Raw genomic sequence first — 15,596 nt, 5'->3', positions numbered from 1 at the left:
CCCCCCCCCGCCGTAGCACATGCCACAGGTGAGAGTTGCATTAAGAGGCACCCTAAGCACATCTCTCTTACTTTGGGGCCCGTGTCAGCAGCAGCCAGCTGCATGCATTGCCATGTGCTGTCTCACAGCTGCAATAGGGCCCTCTACAACTGTGGGCTCCCCAGGATCCTGCCTGCCCTGCTAGCTACAGCCATCTGTCAGCCATTTACACAGCATCTCTGCCACAGGGCTGGATGGTGGCATGTGCCTGGTTACTTGTCTCCACTCAGCATCAACATGGAGGGTTGTAATAACAGGCTAGCGACTTGGAAGTGTTGTCACTAGATGCAGATTTTGAGTCTCCAGAGTCCCTGCTGGCAGAGCCAGTCAGCCAGGTTGGGAGCAGATTCCTGGCCTTGCTCTGACTGCTGTCAGGGTTGGGAAGTCTTGCACGGTGGCCAGGCAGCAGACACAAGTTTGTGCAGATGTCCCAGCTCCATCAGCCCTCTAGTCCAAGGCAGGGAGGCTGTCTGTACTACATGGATCCACGCATTTACTCTCACCCCCTGGGGCTGGAGTTTGAGTGGTCACAGTCCGGCCTGGCCACTGCTGGGCATTTCCTCACAGACCGCAAGTCCTGCAGCTGAACTAGGCCTGCCTATAACATAGCCTTCCCCTGAGAGGAAGTCCCTTGCCTAGAGAGATTAGAGCAGTCTTCTTCCATCGTGACCCAACTTCTGGGATGAGGATATTACTGTGACTGAATTTCTGGGGGGCTCATAACTGTCTCATTGTGGGCAACAACCCCTAGTTTGAGAACCCCTGGATTTTGAGTCCAGGAGAAATGCCTGGCGAGAGAATGGATGTAGTATTATGCCCACTTTTTACAGGCAGGGGACTGAGGTTGAAAGCCTGGCCTGATGGACATAGTGCAGGACTGAGAATCAGGAGTCCTGAACTGAATTCCTGCCTCAGCTGTAGCTGTCAGCAAACCAGTCAGTCTGCTCTATGATCCACTGGTCCACCTGCACTTTCCTCCCTCCCTCTGGGAATACTGCAGGCACAGAGATCGGGGCTGTCGAAGGACAGACAGGGGTACAGAGGCATTTCTTAAGGGACTCAAGGTATTTGCAAGAGTCCCATAGTGGTGTCTGTAGCACAATCAGGGGCACCCATGTCCCGGCCTAGACTGTTTGCCATACTTGGTTTGGGTCTCTTGAGCCCCGAGGGCCTCTTCAGCTTGTCACCTGCCAGTTTTTTTTCTTTAACACAGGTATTGCGAAAGTCCCTCCCGTGCTTGTGAATAGTGCAACACAAGTGCTGTCCACTGCAATCACTGCTCGTTATTGAGTTGGAGTCTTTCCTTTTGAACTGGAGTGTGTTTGTCCACTGCACCAAGGGCAGAAGTTGTAACTGTGTCTAACTCCTGAGCCAGCTGGGACTGAGCGTCGCTACTGTACAGTACTTGTCACCCGAGCCCAGATTTCTCCACGTGGTCTTTGTCTCAGGTTTAACCCAAAGGAGCCCCTCTAGGGCAGAGATGAGAGCTACGTCCCTTGGAATATTTCTTCCCGGGCCTTTCTGCATCCACACAGAGAATACTTGTGGCTCAAGCTCTTTACCTATATCCATGTCTAAGGCAGTCGCGCTGTAGCATCCAGGGTCCAGGCACATCATTAAGCACTGCCTTGTTTCTGCCAGATTCTCCACCTAGAGCCCATTTTCCTTTGCTTTCTTAACTGTCATCCCTCTCTTTTATATCACCTCACAGAACAGATTCTGCTCATGGCTACAAAATGGTTGTCTGCTCTAGGGCAGGCGCTAGCCTTTGGCTTGCAAGGACCAAACAGACGATGTTGGCAGTGTCTACATGGCAGCATTTAAGTAATTAGCTTAGCACCTAGCTGGTATCACTAGAGTCAAGGGACCACAAGCAGCTGTATCACTGAGCTTTGTATTATAACCCCTGCCGGGGCTAGCACCAGGTTAAACCTCTAATTACTCTGTTCCTCTAAACATGGCACCTTCCCTCCTGGGACCTGAGCACTGCAAGTGGCACAGCAGTGAAGTGGTCTCCTTGTGAACATCAAATATAGTAACCCCCCAAAGCTATAAAAATGCTCCATTCCCTTTAGCCTGCGTTTGACACGTAATTGCATGGTAGCTACCAGGATGCAGCGCACGCTGCTGAACATGAAAGGATCGCTGAGAGAGACTTGAACTGAATTGTGGTTTCAAGGGCGGGTGTCTGGTAAAGAGCCCAAAGGGACATTGTCCGGGCTGTGCTGACGTGACTGACTGAGACAAGCAGATAAGCGGATGCAGCATTGCAATCTTGCCTTTCTAGAATATCGTGCACCTGAGCAGCTCCAAGTGCTTTACAGGTATTAAGGCTCATATCACTCCCCGAGGCAAATGCCCTCAACATGCTTATTCTCACCTTGCAGATAGGGAAGCAGAGCTGCACCTACAGGGAACACCACTTGCACAGTGTCATGGGGTCAGAACCAGAGCATGCTGTGGGCACCTTTCTGTTGAGCTTTAGAGGAAACCCATCACGAATAATCCATTGTTGAGCTGGGAACACAGCCCAGTTGTCCTGTGTCTCCCATCTTGGCTCCAGCCATGAGCTGACCGTGGACTAAGATTCAGATGAGGCCATTTAAAGCTGCGCATAGTATAGCCTTTCCTCAGGACAATAATCTCCTGCTGGGTGCAACTGCTGGTGTTGTGATACTTGTACAAGCCTGGGAGAGAGAGCCGGAGCCTGGAAACGGGTCTGAGGACAGCGAATGAAACCACCACCATCCACTCTGCCTTGCTCTGAGTGAAGCAGCTACCAAGCGAAGGGGCTGATAGCAGAGAAAGAGAGCGAGAGATTGCCGGGGGACCAGAAGTGATCCTGGGAAAGACAAATACAAAGGATCAGTCTGACCTAGTGCCGTGCTCTTTTCCTCCTAACCTCCAAGGCAGGGTCTGAAGGGACAGGGAATGAAGGAATCAAATTTACCAGCCTTGAGGTCATTGAGACAGCTTCTCAGCACCTGACAAATGTCCTACGAATACCTGTAGTCAGGTTTTAAAGGTGTCCTCTCCAGTTCCTCAGCTTCCTCCACTGGGCACAGCTTGGCTTCTCTTCCCTTTCAGGAGCTGAGCGCTGTGGGCCAGATTCACTCCTTGCCCTTCTGCAATGTTTAAAGATGGTGATTTCCCAGTTAGCACATTTACTGAAGATGAGGTAGATGCTAGACATACACAGATGGATGGACTGACGGATAGATGCTTTCTGCATCTCTGTGGGTTGGAATGACAACATTGTGTCTCCTGAACCCCTCTTCAGAAATGCGCTTTGGCTAACACCAGCTGATGAAAACATATGCAGGGCTTCTGGTGAAACTGGAAAACCCAGAATCCAGGCACTTTGCCAGGACAGTGAAAACTCTACAAGCTTTAGTACCGTTTGGAAAGGAGAGTTTAATAGCTAGTGGTGATGCACACATCAGATGTAATAGCCTTCCACTAAATGGCTTGTTTGTTGTTTCAACAGAGTTCACGGAGATTGCAGCGGGGATTGACGAGGGAAGTTGTATTGTGCGGCACTTTGTGCAATAGAGAACCAGAGCTTCACTGGCTCTTAATTGTACAGCCAAGGATCCAGCCCTCTGTTCTTACTCCACTGGAGCCACTAGCAGAAGTGCTGGGGCAAATAACATAGGATCTGGACTTCGGGGGAAGGAGGGAGGTTGGATGTTGCTAGGAAAAGCTTGAGTGTTGTTTGTCTTTGTAGATGGGCCCTACAAAGTCTACAGCTTAAAGAGCAGATTTTCCAAAGTCCCACTCAGGTGGGTGCTGGCCTTTTTCAAAAAATCCAGTGCTAATGTGGCTGTCTAAGCAGGAGCTAAATTCTTATGCAAATTCAGTCCCAGATGTGGCTGCTGAGCTCTTGCTCGGGCTTGGGATAGTATTTCTCCCCTGTCTGTTTATGGGGGAGCAATAGAGGTTCTGATGACTCTGATTTTTGTCACTGTAAGATAACAGCGTCTTGGCTGTTGAGGAGTCGGAAGTGATTTTGGGTGCTAAGCTTTCTCATTGCTGCTCCCAGCTGGCTTGTTTTACATGCCATCAACATGTCTGCATCTGTGATTGAATATGAAGTCACTCCCTTTAACAAAATCCATAACTCACCACTGAAAACTCAGAGGTTACACTAACCAAGGCAGACCCATGAAGACTTTTAAGAGCACTAAATAAAAAATGCACCTTCTGTCTTCCCCTCAGCATACATCAGGCAACTGGATCATCTAGTTAACTCATAATTCATAGCCTCAAGGACCAGAAATGTCCCTGGAAACAGAGACACATTGTTCCATCACCTCAGAAGCCAACAATCAAGAACGCTCCAAGCAAGACCAGCGTTTTCACCAGTATCCGAAGATGCATGAGCAGCAGAACTGTCTGATTTGTCATCAAAACCACTCGCTCACTGCTGCGCCACAGTCCCTGTCCTCATGTCAAGCAGTTTTCCAAGCAACGGTGCTCAGGACATCAAGCACACCCGGATCCTGTGCTATCTTGTGAACAGATGACTTGCCAAACCACGTGACAGCCACTTCAGTGGCAGTGTTCAGTGTTGCCAGACTGCTGCCAAGACTCAATAAAGGGCACAAGGACAAAAATGTATGATGTAATTTTCTGGGATAAGCCCTGAAAATCTGTGGGAAATGGCAGCCCCAGAAGGACTTGACAAAAAAACCCAACAATAACTCGATCCCTGAATGCAATTGCCACGGGAACCTGCCAGCCTCTCCTTCCGGTGTCCAGGACTGTGCGGGGAGCTATTCTCAGTGCACCATTTATCTGTCATGGGCTTGGTGTCAGCTATGGTCTGATCCTATCTGAAAAGGTCTTCTTCAGCCATACTCTAAGGAAGTTCTCCTTTTTTCTACCATCTGGGAGATGGGCTCTTCTGAAAACTCTGTGGCAGGACTCAAGTTACAGAACGGTACCAAGCAACCTTAACCAAACAGGTAGCTCCTAGAGGTTTGTGTTTTCAGCCCACTACGAAGAAACCAGCCAAGGCAACAGAGAGGTTCACAGCTTCCCTCCCATCCCCAGGAAACACCAACCCTAACTGCATTGTTTGAAAAGGCATCAGTCAAGACCTGCTGGCTAAAATTACTCTTCTGCTTTATCATCTTGAGAACATTAAGGGCTGTTGTTAACAGATGTTTTGTGTTAGACATTATTTGTTAGTCTAATGAAAGGAGGTGAACAAGCTTTCAAGACCTCAAAAGTTCTGCAGAAGGTTTTATATGTGAGGTTATTGCATTGCTCTGGTAGAAAAAGAGCTCCTTGCCAATTGCACTTGGCATTCCTTTCTTTGATTTTGTTGTTTGCAATCATTTTGCCATAGTAATTTTTCATCGAGTTAAATGTCACATTTAATAAGTACCGTGCAATGGATGTTTAAGGGCACAGCACAGCAGAACATCAGCAAATAGAAGGATGCTTTGGTAGCAGTTGGAGGCTTCAAACAGGCCGAGCATACCTGTGTTCCAGCAAGGAAAAAAAGAGGGCGCCCCTGCGGCAAATGCTGAATGTGAAGTGGAGGTCGGGGGGCGACTATACAAATGAGGAGGGAAAGAAGGTGCTGCCTGTTTTTTTGCCAGTAGTCACCTTGATGTGACAATCTCACCAGAAGGCTGTGCTCTTGGCTTTTGGGTGCCACTGGCGGAGAATGGAGGGCATTTGTATATTCATGGGTAAAGGTGAGTTTGCTCCATTAACCTGCTTGGGTGTCCGCAGACACACTGGCCAGGGAACATGAAGTCCCACTATTTCAAGAACGAAAGAAAGAGGCAACCCACATGTTGGGTTTTCTGGTGGAATAATCCACCTTGCTTCTATCTGAGGATCTCAAAGTGCTTTCCAAGTGCTAAAGAATTACCTTGCACAGCAGCTGTCCTAAAGTAGGGAATTACTTCTACCTTCACTTTGTAGACCTCGCTTTTGCCTCATCAGCAGAGATGAAGTGACTTGCCCAAGGTCAGAGAGAAAGCAGCAGCAGAAACCAGGAATGAAACAGGGGGGTCAAATGCTAACCCTCTTGAAGGTAGATCTCACCCTGCTCTCCTCTCTTGTGCCACAACCTACTTCCCATCAGCAAAGTGGAGCTCTCAGCTCCAAGGCAAGCCTGGATTCTGTCCTCACAGCTAAACATTAGATACTTTAGCTTGCACTCTACATGCCAGGCTCCCAGTGGCTTAAGTAGAGATTTAATGTCAGCTGGCTTGGAAATGGGAGCTAATGGGGGGGAACAGAGGATAATGTGCAAAGAATAATGTTGAGGTTTGTGAATGGAAGAGGAGTAACTAGGGGTCCCTGTGGCAGATTTGAGTCGATTCCTTTTCCCCTGTCCTCAGCCTGCCTGTCTCCCTTCTGACTTGAGGCTGGGTTTTGGGAGCAAGATGGTTAAAGGAACTATTACTCTTTCTTTCTTTAATAAAACCCCGTCGCATTACTGCTCTTTGTTGCATTCCTGCCATTTTCTAGTGAGTGCCCTTGCACTTGCTCCTTTTATCCCTTTTCTTTTCTGTGCTACAAGGCTAAGAAACCTACCTTCAGTTGGGGGCTGGAGTCTGTGGAGGCTTAGCAGCAATACCAACAGATATCTATCGTGTAGTATACAAGCTTGCAACTGGGAGAGCCATGGGGATGGGATGGGGAGGAGAGGAGTAGAGAGAAAAAGAAAGGTAGGAGAAAATGGGTAGGAAGAAAGAACCAGAGAGAGATATCATCACTGGTAGTTTATTGCTGTAATTCAGGAATGTGATACCCAGGCCTTTAATGCAAGTGCTTTAGGGTTCAGACCCTGCTGACTTCTCAAATGAAGCTCATTAGCTATTCCCATGGTCCAGACAGCAGAATCCTGGAAGCTGTCATCTCCTCGGGGTGTCGGGCTTCCTAGATTCCTCATGGCTAGGACATCTCTGTACATTCAAGGGGGTGTAATACAAACTTCATACGAATGTACAATGCTGTTCTTCTAATCTAATATGTCCTTGTTCTGATTTGTTATAGGAAATACCAAGATAATGGCGTTTCCATCCATGGGGCCAGAGGAACGATGCTGTTCCAGGGAGATTCCAACCCACAAGGGCAGCTATGGCATGGGACTCTGAGAGCCAGACCCTTTCTGAAAGTGCTCAGGTAACTGGATTTATTTTCCTTTTAATGTGAATAATAAGCTCATTGTCACAGACTGTGAGGCTCAGACATCAAAACTGCAGCTGGGAGAAGCTATGGCCATAAAAAAGAAAGAACAAAATGTTGAGTGCCTGTTTCGCTTTAGGATGACAATAAAAGGTAACACTATCCAGAAAAGTTCCATGTGGGCCCTGTCCTGTCATCACATTGTCTCCTCTGCCAAGAAGAAAGCATCCCAGATGTGCAGCCAGGGCCAGGCTGTTTCTGAAGTGGGGACACAACAGGTTTGCCTGCATTGTACTTTGGTTCTGTCCCTCTAGAGTTCGCACATGGCCAAAGAAGACAGCGCCTAGGCTACAGAGCGCATGGCTTATTATGTTGGGGGAAGACAGATCTGGATTGGTACATGGTTGTTCTTGTGTTTTTTTCCCCCTTCTTATGCAGCTCTTGCTCTCAGTCATTTTTAGCTTCAGATTCTTCTATCTAATTATCTAGGCACTTGGGTGGGGTTGACAGGAATTAGAAAAACCTGCACTTCCATAGTGCCATTCATTGGAGGTTCTCAGATGATGGTTCTCACATATCCTCCTCCCCATATCAAGGTAAATGAATAGAAGTATCCCCATCTTATAAATGAGGAGACTGAGGAGTGAGGGGATGAAGGCCCCCACAGTGAATCAGAAGGAGAAGCGGGAATAAATACCAGCAGATCTGATCGCTTGACCTGTCGTTGGATCACTAGAAAATACAAAGGGATTAAGGTCCTAATACTGCTGTCAATGAAACAGGTACAAAGCCAAGGTCAGCCCACAGCAGTCAACAGTGTCACTCCAGATTCACACCCGTGTTACTGAGATCAGAATCAGTCCCTCTGACTGATCAGACCCACGTGGCTGTCCTTCCCAAGGTCTGGAAAGAAAGAAATCCCTGCTTTGCAGCTCCTGTCTGACACAGGCTCATTTCCAAAAACTGAGATGCATGTTCATGGATGGGCTTGGTGAGTGAGCTGGCTATTTGTATCCATCCTCCTGCACGTGGTCCACTGATCACTAGCCCCCAGCTGGGGCTAGCTGCAACTTCATAGCCTTGAATGACCAAGGTGCTTAAGCACATGCTTCACTTCAAACAAGTGGGTTAGTCTAACTTAAGTCAACAAGTCTTAAGGTAAGACAAGCATGTGAATGGAAGTAACAAGGAAGTAAGTATGAAATGTGTGACATGAATTTACATACTGAGATCATTTAAGGAGTTAAAGACCCCAATCTTACTCTTGTGGAAATCAGTGGCAAGAATCTTTTTAACCTCAGTGGTGAAAGGTCAGCCATTTAAAACAATAGTTTTGCCTGTGATAAAATTGTGGGTTATTAAATCCAATGGAAGCTTTATGTGTACAAGGAGTGCAGAACTGGGCCCTGTGATCCCATGTCTCTTACTCCAGTGAACAGTCCCATTGATATCCAACCTCTTCTGAGCTCAATGGGGGTTTTTTGGTCACCTGTTTTGTTACAGCCGGGATATCTGCTGCTTATGCTGATAATGCAATGCCTTAGGAGGGGAGGAAGGACTGGGGCTTGGAGCCATTCGAAAGACAGACCTATAAGCTATGTTGCAGATGCCTCTGCTCACTGTGCATAAAGCAAACAAAGCGTGAAGTCCCATCAGGAGCAGGATGGGAATGAATGCTGACAGCACTGTGACACCTTTGTGTAAATCAATAAGGGAGCTCCATCTGGGAGGTGTGTTCAGTTCTGGTCACCTGAGCTCAAGAAGAAATCAAGGGAGCTCAGACAAGGATGAAGAAAATGTTTGGAGGCCTGGAAAGGACAGCCAAGGAGTGAGGCTGCTTAGAGAGGATGTGCAGGCAGTGCTCGGAGCCATGAATGCTGCTTGAGAAAGTAAACCAGGAGCTCCTGTTCATCTGCATCATCCTACCAGAGCCAGGAAACAGGCCGGAACAGCGGCTGGCAGCACATGGAAACCCAATATGAAGAAATACAAATACATTTTTAGGCAATTAGCCCGTGGAATGCATCGCCATGAGATAGTGAGAGCTTGGAAATTTAAAAAAAGGGCTTGCGTGTATCTGGACACTGGAAGAGTCCTAGGGACCTGAAGGGCAGGAGCCAATCAGTAGTTGATGGCTACTGGGATTAGGAAGAAATGTAATTGCTTTCTTCAGGGTCTCTTGCAACCCCTAAGTACCGAGTAATGACCACCGGTGGAGGCAGGATGCTAGGGTAGATGGGCCACTGGGTTGACATGGTCTGATAAGTCCCATGCACCTGTATTTCTCTTTTTCTTTGGAAGGCAGTGCCGTGTGCCAAAGAGTCCTGGCAGGAGTCCGCTGTCTCCTGCTTTCCCCCAGGACCTTAGGGGACGCTCCCTTTAGAACATCCCTATTCCCCCTTCTCAGAAATATCCCTTTTGGGCCAACCAGCAATGATTGGAGAAACTTCCCAACAAGAGGCCCATCCCGTTTCTGGCAAGCAGACTGCAACCAAACCCTGCAGAACCAGCCGCTGCTACCAGATGCAGGCTGCCGGCAAAACCCTACCAAGCGGCTTGTGGTATTAGGAGTTAGCCCGTGGTGAGGACAGAAGGCTGCATGACTTAGTGCTGACAGGAAAGGGTTGGATGTCAGGGTTGCCCTGGTTTTGAATCATGGTTGAGCCATTGCCCTCCTTGTCCATGGTTACATGAGGTAGGAGAGCAGGGAACATGGCCTTGCTCAACACTAGATCCCACTTGTGAGCTGTGACCCATTAAAAGCAACAACAGAAACCAGCCCTCTGTTTAATAAGTGCTGCAGGGAGGCTCTTTTGCTCCTAGCCCAGAAGAGAGCCAGATGCACATCTCCACCAGGCTTGCATTAACCCGCCGAGGCGCTCCCAGACTAAGAGCGTGCCTGACATTTTCAAAGAAGCCTGCCTCTCCCTCTTGCCTCCCTTCCTTCTCATTGCATTTTCACTGCCTCGTTCTATGTTGTCGGCAAACCCTTCCTGCCTGGAGCCGAGTAGACCCTCGTAGTTGGCAGTGAGTTGCACCTCGCCCTGGTTTTTCAAGACTTCTCCTTTGCAAATCTAAGTCTCTGCAGCTTTGCTGTGTCATTCGCAGCTCCCCGCTGAAAAGGGATGGGGAGGGTTAGGGACTCATAAAGTGAAATTGAACAACTAACGCTTTATGCCCTTCTGCTGACGCGTCTCCTGATCATGTACAGTCACTGATCAGGACTAAAAAAACATCCTATGGTGCCCAGTAGGCTTACCCAGTCATGGGTGGTGAAGAGAGTTTTCCCTAGCCTAAATTTTACTTAAACTTGAGCAGGTCAGAGTCCTGGCAGACTGAATGGGGAGGTTGTAGTCGCAAGAAACTGCAGCATTTGTCTTAACGCTGGAAAAATTGCTTTTGTTTTTTGTCGGGCACAGGCCAGTTGATAAAAGAGCTGTTCTGTCTGTCTCTTGCTCTCCCTCTTTAGCCCTCTGACATGAGCACGCAGGAAATGTAACGTTACACAGCCTCACTATCAGCAGAACTTCCAAGCAAGTAACAGAAACGGGCCAAATTAATCCTGAAAATCCAGCTCGCTCTCCCATGGCACTAATTGATCACAGATGCCCTTCTGCCCAGGAGCGACGGGGCTTTCTTTTGAGCAGGGATAGCCCGTGTTGCCCTGATCCCTGCTGAGCCCCTTGAAAAATCCTGGTTTATTTCTATATTTCCCTTTGCAATTTCCCATTATCTCCCCCCACGCCCCTCACGCAGATCCTACACCAGGCGCGTGGGATGACAGGGCTGGAGTTGGGCTGGGAACTAATCAGCAGCCTCTGACAGGATCCGAACAAAACCTTCTGTGGTGTGCTCAATCTACAAGAGCCTGAGTCTGATTTATAGCTGCTGAAATCAATCCCTCCCTGTCCGTTTCTTTTAATCACATCAAGAGAAGAATTACGTGTTCTGTGTTCAAGGGGGAAATTAATTTTATTTATTTATTTATTTGTCTATCTATCTATTTGAATTTGTCTTATGCTCGTTTAAGAAGCAAAATTTGGATTTGGGGCTTTTTTTTTTTCCTTTTCTGTTTGGAGCATGCAGAAAAAGTATCTTGGAAGGGATAAAATAATTCTTCATAGCTGGAAGCTTAACTCTTTTCTTTCCTGTGGTGGTTCCTTTCATCTGTCAGCTCCCTCCTTACCCAAGCACGGGAAAATAGCAGCATTCATGTGACTGTTTTTCTGTAATTCACTGTGGATTAATAGTGAAGGGTCCTTAGCTGGTATAAATCAGTCTACCTCCACTGAGACCGAGTTTCACCAGCTAAGTATCTGGTCCAAGCTGTTTCATTTCTGTATATGCATGTTATAGCTTTGGACCTCTAACTCAGCTAGTTGGGACTTTGAGGAAACAGCACTGGCCACGACACAACCTTTGTGTGTCTGCAAATAATATTTTAATAAGAAATACTAGAAACAAATTGGTAATTAATGTATTTGTAATACATAGCATGAAATAATGTTGCTAAGGGCCAGCTTCCTGGCTCCTTACTTTTTACTTAGTCAAGCAGACTCCAGTTCCTATTGACTTCAGTTTACCAATGTAAGGACAGAGTAAAAACCAAGTAAGGACCCCAGGAAATAGCCCCTTGGCCATAAATGGTGCATCTGGGCCAAATTCTGCTATGGTGTAAATTAACATTACTCAGCTGACCTCAGCGGAGTTATCTGGATTTATGGCAGCTGTGAAAAGATGGCTTGGTGCAATTCTAGAAAGCTTCAGCTTGCTCCTTGTCACCTCTCCTTTCCCACTGTTCCCAGCTGCCGCTCTTTGTTTTTTCTGATCTGGGATGCAGGGCTATGTGGGTCCACCTGGCTTATGGCAAGCTCTAGAGTAGTGCTGCAGTGGTTCTAGCAAAGGTATCTGGGTGTCCGAGGAGTGGGGACGCACTTTGAAAGTCTCTGGACCTGAGGACCTGTAAAGTGGTGCCAAGAATCGGGCCACTTCTGAGGCTATTGCTCTTGGCTTCCCAAGGTCTCTAATGTGGGGGGCAGACCCAAAATGAGCGATGCGCCAGGCAGAAACCAGCTGAGGAGGACGCTGGCAATGAGAGGCATTAATAATATCTGTAACATGTATACAAGTGTTCCTGCCCACAAAAGTCTTGGTCCTGCTTCTCTTCCCCAAACGAAACTGTACAATGGTGGAAGAATTGACTTGTGACTGGGCAGGGAACGGGCTGCAGGATCGGGCCCTGGTTTTTTGGAAAGCTGCATTCCTGCATTGGAGGAGGAATCGACAAGGAGGAACTTCTGGGGACAGAGATCAAATGAGCAGTGTGCTCTTTAATGAGTCCCAATTAACAGACATGTTTGGGGGTGGGCTAGTATCACATAGACAGTATCTTACTTTCCAGGTACATTGCTCTGTAGAGAGACTATTGATTTAAACCAGTGTGATGCTGATGGAGACGACTACAGGCTAGAGTTAAAGTAGAGGTACTGGGTCTCCCCATCTGGTGCATGGGATAGCGCAAACTCGTGGCAGCTCTAACTACATTTACTCTAATGTAGCAGTGCTCCTTTGAGGCCAACACTTTCCAGTAATGCTCCTCCTTATGTGCAGTGACTTTAAAAATTTTAAGGGCCCTCTGTTTTTTCCACCAATCCGTTACATCAGCTGTGAGACCTGATGGTTGCTGATGCATTACTGACTATAGGACCCTCCAGAGAAATGTGCTGACAGCAATATAGTCGCTGTGAACATGTTTATAAATCAAAAAACCCAATCAAAAAAAGTAGAGGAAGTAATAATAGTTTTTTTGAAAACATAAAAACCGGTACAGTGCTTGGATCCAACTCTCTCCTTCTGCTGAGATCAGCGCGCCAGGGTGGAAAGGTTTAATTAGCACGCTTTAGATAACGCAGTTACAAGGCCAGAAACATGACCGATAAAACTGCCTGTGCTTCCCAGTCACGACATATGCAGCAAGGCAGCTTGATCTTTCCAGGTAAAAGAGAGTTAGTGACTTCGGAGCATCGGCCCTCAATTGTAAACTCCCCGGCTGAATGAAAAGCCAGTGGGTGCTTTTGAAAACGTTGCCGTCAGTCCCATCGGACAAAAACAAAGTCTTATCTAAAATACTCTGTCTGGCTGGAGAGCCTAAACAGCAATTAATGCTTGCAAAGCTGACATTTCCCTGAACTGCCAGTCAAATACATATTTAGAGATGTGTGTCTGTCACAGTACATATGTGCACCCCAGGGATACGCTGAATCCTAGAGTACATGCCTCAGCGCCCTGTGACACCCTCGTACAGTGAGCGAAACCATCCGTCTCGCAGAAGTTGCCTTCAGATCTGTTGCAAAGTTTGTTTATAGACTCCCCTCTCCTCTACGGCTCTTTCCTTTTTGTTCTGTAATCCATGGAGAGCATTTTACCTTCTTGTCAAGCAATTAACATTTAAAATTATAATAGTAAAGGACTCCCTCCTACAAACCGTTATTCAAAGACCTGTCCTATTGGAGTGCACTGGGGATATTTACATAAGCAAGGGTTAGTCACGTAGCAATTTTCAGGATCTAGCTCAAATTTTATGCTTCCGTCTCTTGCCTGTTGCTGAGTTTGGACAGTATCAGCGTAAAAGACTACTATTTTACCTGCGGTAGGGTATGTGGGAGCTGCTTATAGCTTACCAGTCTTCCCTTTTTTAAATTGTATTAATTTTTCCTGCATCTGTTTTTCTTGTGTAACATATTATTTTATGGTGAAACACGGTAGAACGGCATTGACAAGTCATTTGGGAAGGGGAGGAACAGAACTGTGATCTAATCATGATTTTTTTCCCTGCAATGTAAGCTTGTGAGAGATGATCTGATAGTATTTTTTTTTGACAAAGGTTCGCTGTAACCAGAATGGCACTCTGTGCGCTGCATCACTTTACAAACATTGTGACTGTCGCCGTTTTGCTAAAAAGCAGATAAAGGTTTGCTATAAGGAGCACTTGCAGAATTTTAAGCTCTGCCCACGAGGAGAAATGTGCTAGGAAAAGTTTTGCTTTATGTGTTTCAAAGCAAAGGTCTGTGGCTTGCTTTTTACTAGTCACTTTCCTTTCTGTTGGTCCATCTATCCGTTATATTTCCTTTCCTGCGACATCCCTTCCTTCTACATCTAAGGCATGGATCACCTTGATTGCTCAAGCACACTACAAAATTAGCATCAAAATCTGTAACTAAAGCGTGCCGTGGCTTGTGAATTAAGGTGGCGGCATTGTTTTTGTGTCACTATTGTAGAGGAGTTGTGCAGGAGGCCAAGAGATTTTCCCATCTGATTCATTGACACGAACGAATAAAACGTACACACATAATGTAGCGGGAGAGAGAAATGGCAAAGCTGGTCGGCAATCTGTCTGATTTTGGAAAGATCAGTACAGAAAAGTAGCCGATTTGCTTTCCAGAGTCTAAGATATCTGCTACGAATCAGGAAGAAAAAGCTTTACAGTCTTAGCTACTATTTCCTTTCTATGAGGGGAAAACCGAGACCTTGCAAAACCCCAAGAATCTTTCTAGACTGGCGGAGTGAGAGGGCGACCATGGGGTGTCTTCGGTGTTGACTGGGAAAAGTTTTCATCCTTTTACAGCTGGAAGAGTTCCCCTAATTTCCTGGCAAGAATGATGCTGTGAACTAGAGCCTGTGCACGCAGACACTAATGATAGGGAGTGGGCTTAGCGGCTTCTCGCTGCATTCAGACGGGCGTTAGTCACTGGACAAGGCACCTCTCCCCGACTAAAGCCCAGAGAGGACCGACCGCTCTGCCATAGTTACCGCAGAGCAGCGCTTTGGAGCACGCTCCTCAGGAGTGTTTACAAGTGCTCTGCTCTGCTCCTTCAAGGGGCTCTTTTTCATTTTCTTTACGAGCGCAGAAGGAATCGGGATGCCGGGGTCTCCGCTCACGGTTGGCGGAGAGGAAAACGGGGCCACTGGGTGCCAAGCGATTTTTTTTTTTTTTTTCCCTCAGAGGAAGATAAGCCTTGCTGCTGCGATCCCTGGCGTTATTACTGCTAGTATTGCGAATTTGCCACCAAATCCCTGAACCTCCCCGGCTCCCCCTTCCCCGAGCGGCCGGGTGCTGGAGACCCCTCTGCCCACGCTGGGGGTTTCTGCCATTCAAAACTGCCTCTGGCGCTTCGACGGCGGCTTGGGCCCGGGGGGGCCGCCAGTGTCAGCACCCCTTTGCCCCCCCTCCCCCCCGGGATGCGAGCCGGCTCTCCCTGTCTGGGACTTGCAACCCCCTCAGAGCAAGCCCCGGCTCTGCCCCGGGCCGGCGGCGGAGGGCCGGGCCGCGCTACTCACTGTCCTGAGGCGCCGCCTCGCTGCCGCTGCTGCCCCCGGACGGGTCCTGCGCGCCCTTGGCGCCGTCC

At 47.7% G+C, this 15,596-nt stretch overlaps 1 protein-coding gene across 1 annotated transcript in view; it reads right to left on the bottom strand.

The window, feature by feature from the left end:
* Window positions 1-15,595, bottom strand: part of PRRX2 (paired related homeobox 2) — a gene marked incomplete at its 5' end in the record, with an annotated part of 73,593 nt that extends 57,998 nt beyond the window's left edge. The window contains one exon of the mRNA XM_019510295.1: window positions 15,529-15,595. Within this exon, the coding sequence (XP_019365840.1) occupies window positions 15,529-15,595 (67 nt within the window). The remainder of the gene's footprint in view (window positions 1-15,528) is intronic.
* Between the last annotated feature and the right edge of the window lies 1 nt (window position 15,596).

This window comes from Gavialis gangeticus, unplaced genomic scaffold (assembly GCF_001723915.1).
Source record: "Gavialis gangeticus isolate Ggan-Ray unplaced genomic scaffold, GavGan_comp1, whole genome shotgun sequence".
NCBI classification, from domain to species: Eukaryota; Metazoa; Chordata; order Crocodylia; family Gavialidae; genus Gavialis; species Gavialis gangeticus.
Note: the sequence above shows the minus strand (reverse complement) of the source record. Positions and strands in the feature narration are given on the sequence as shown.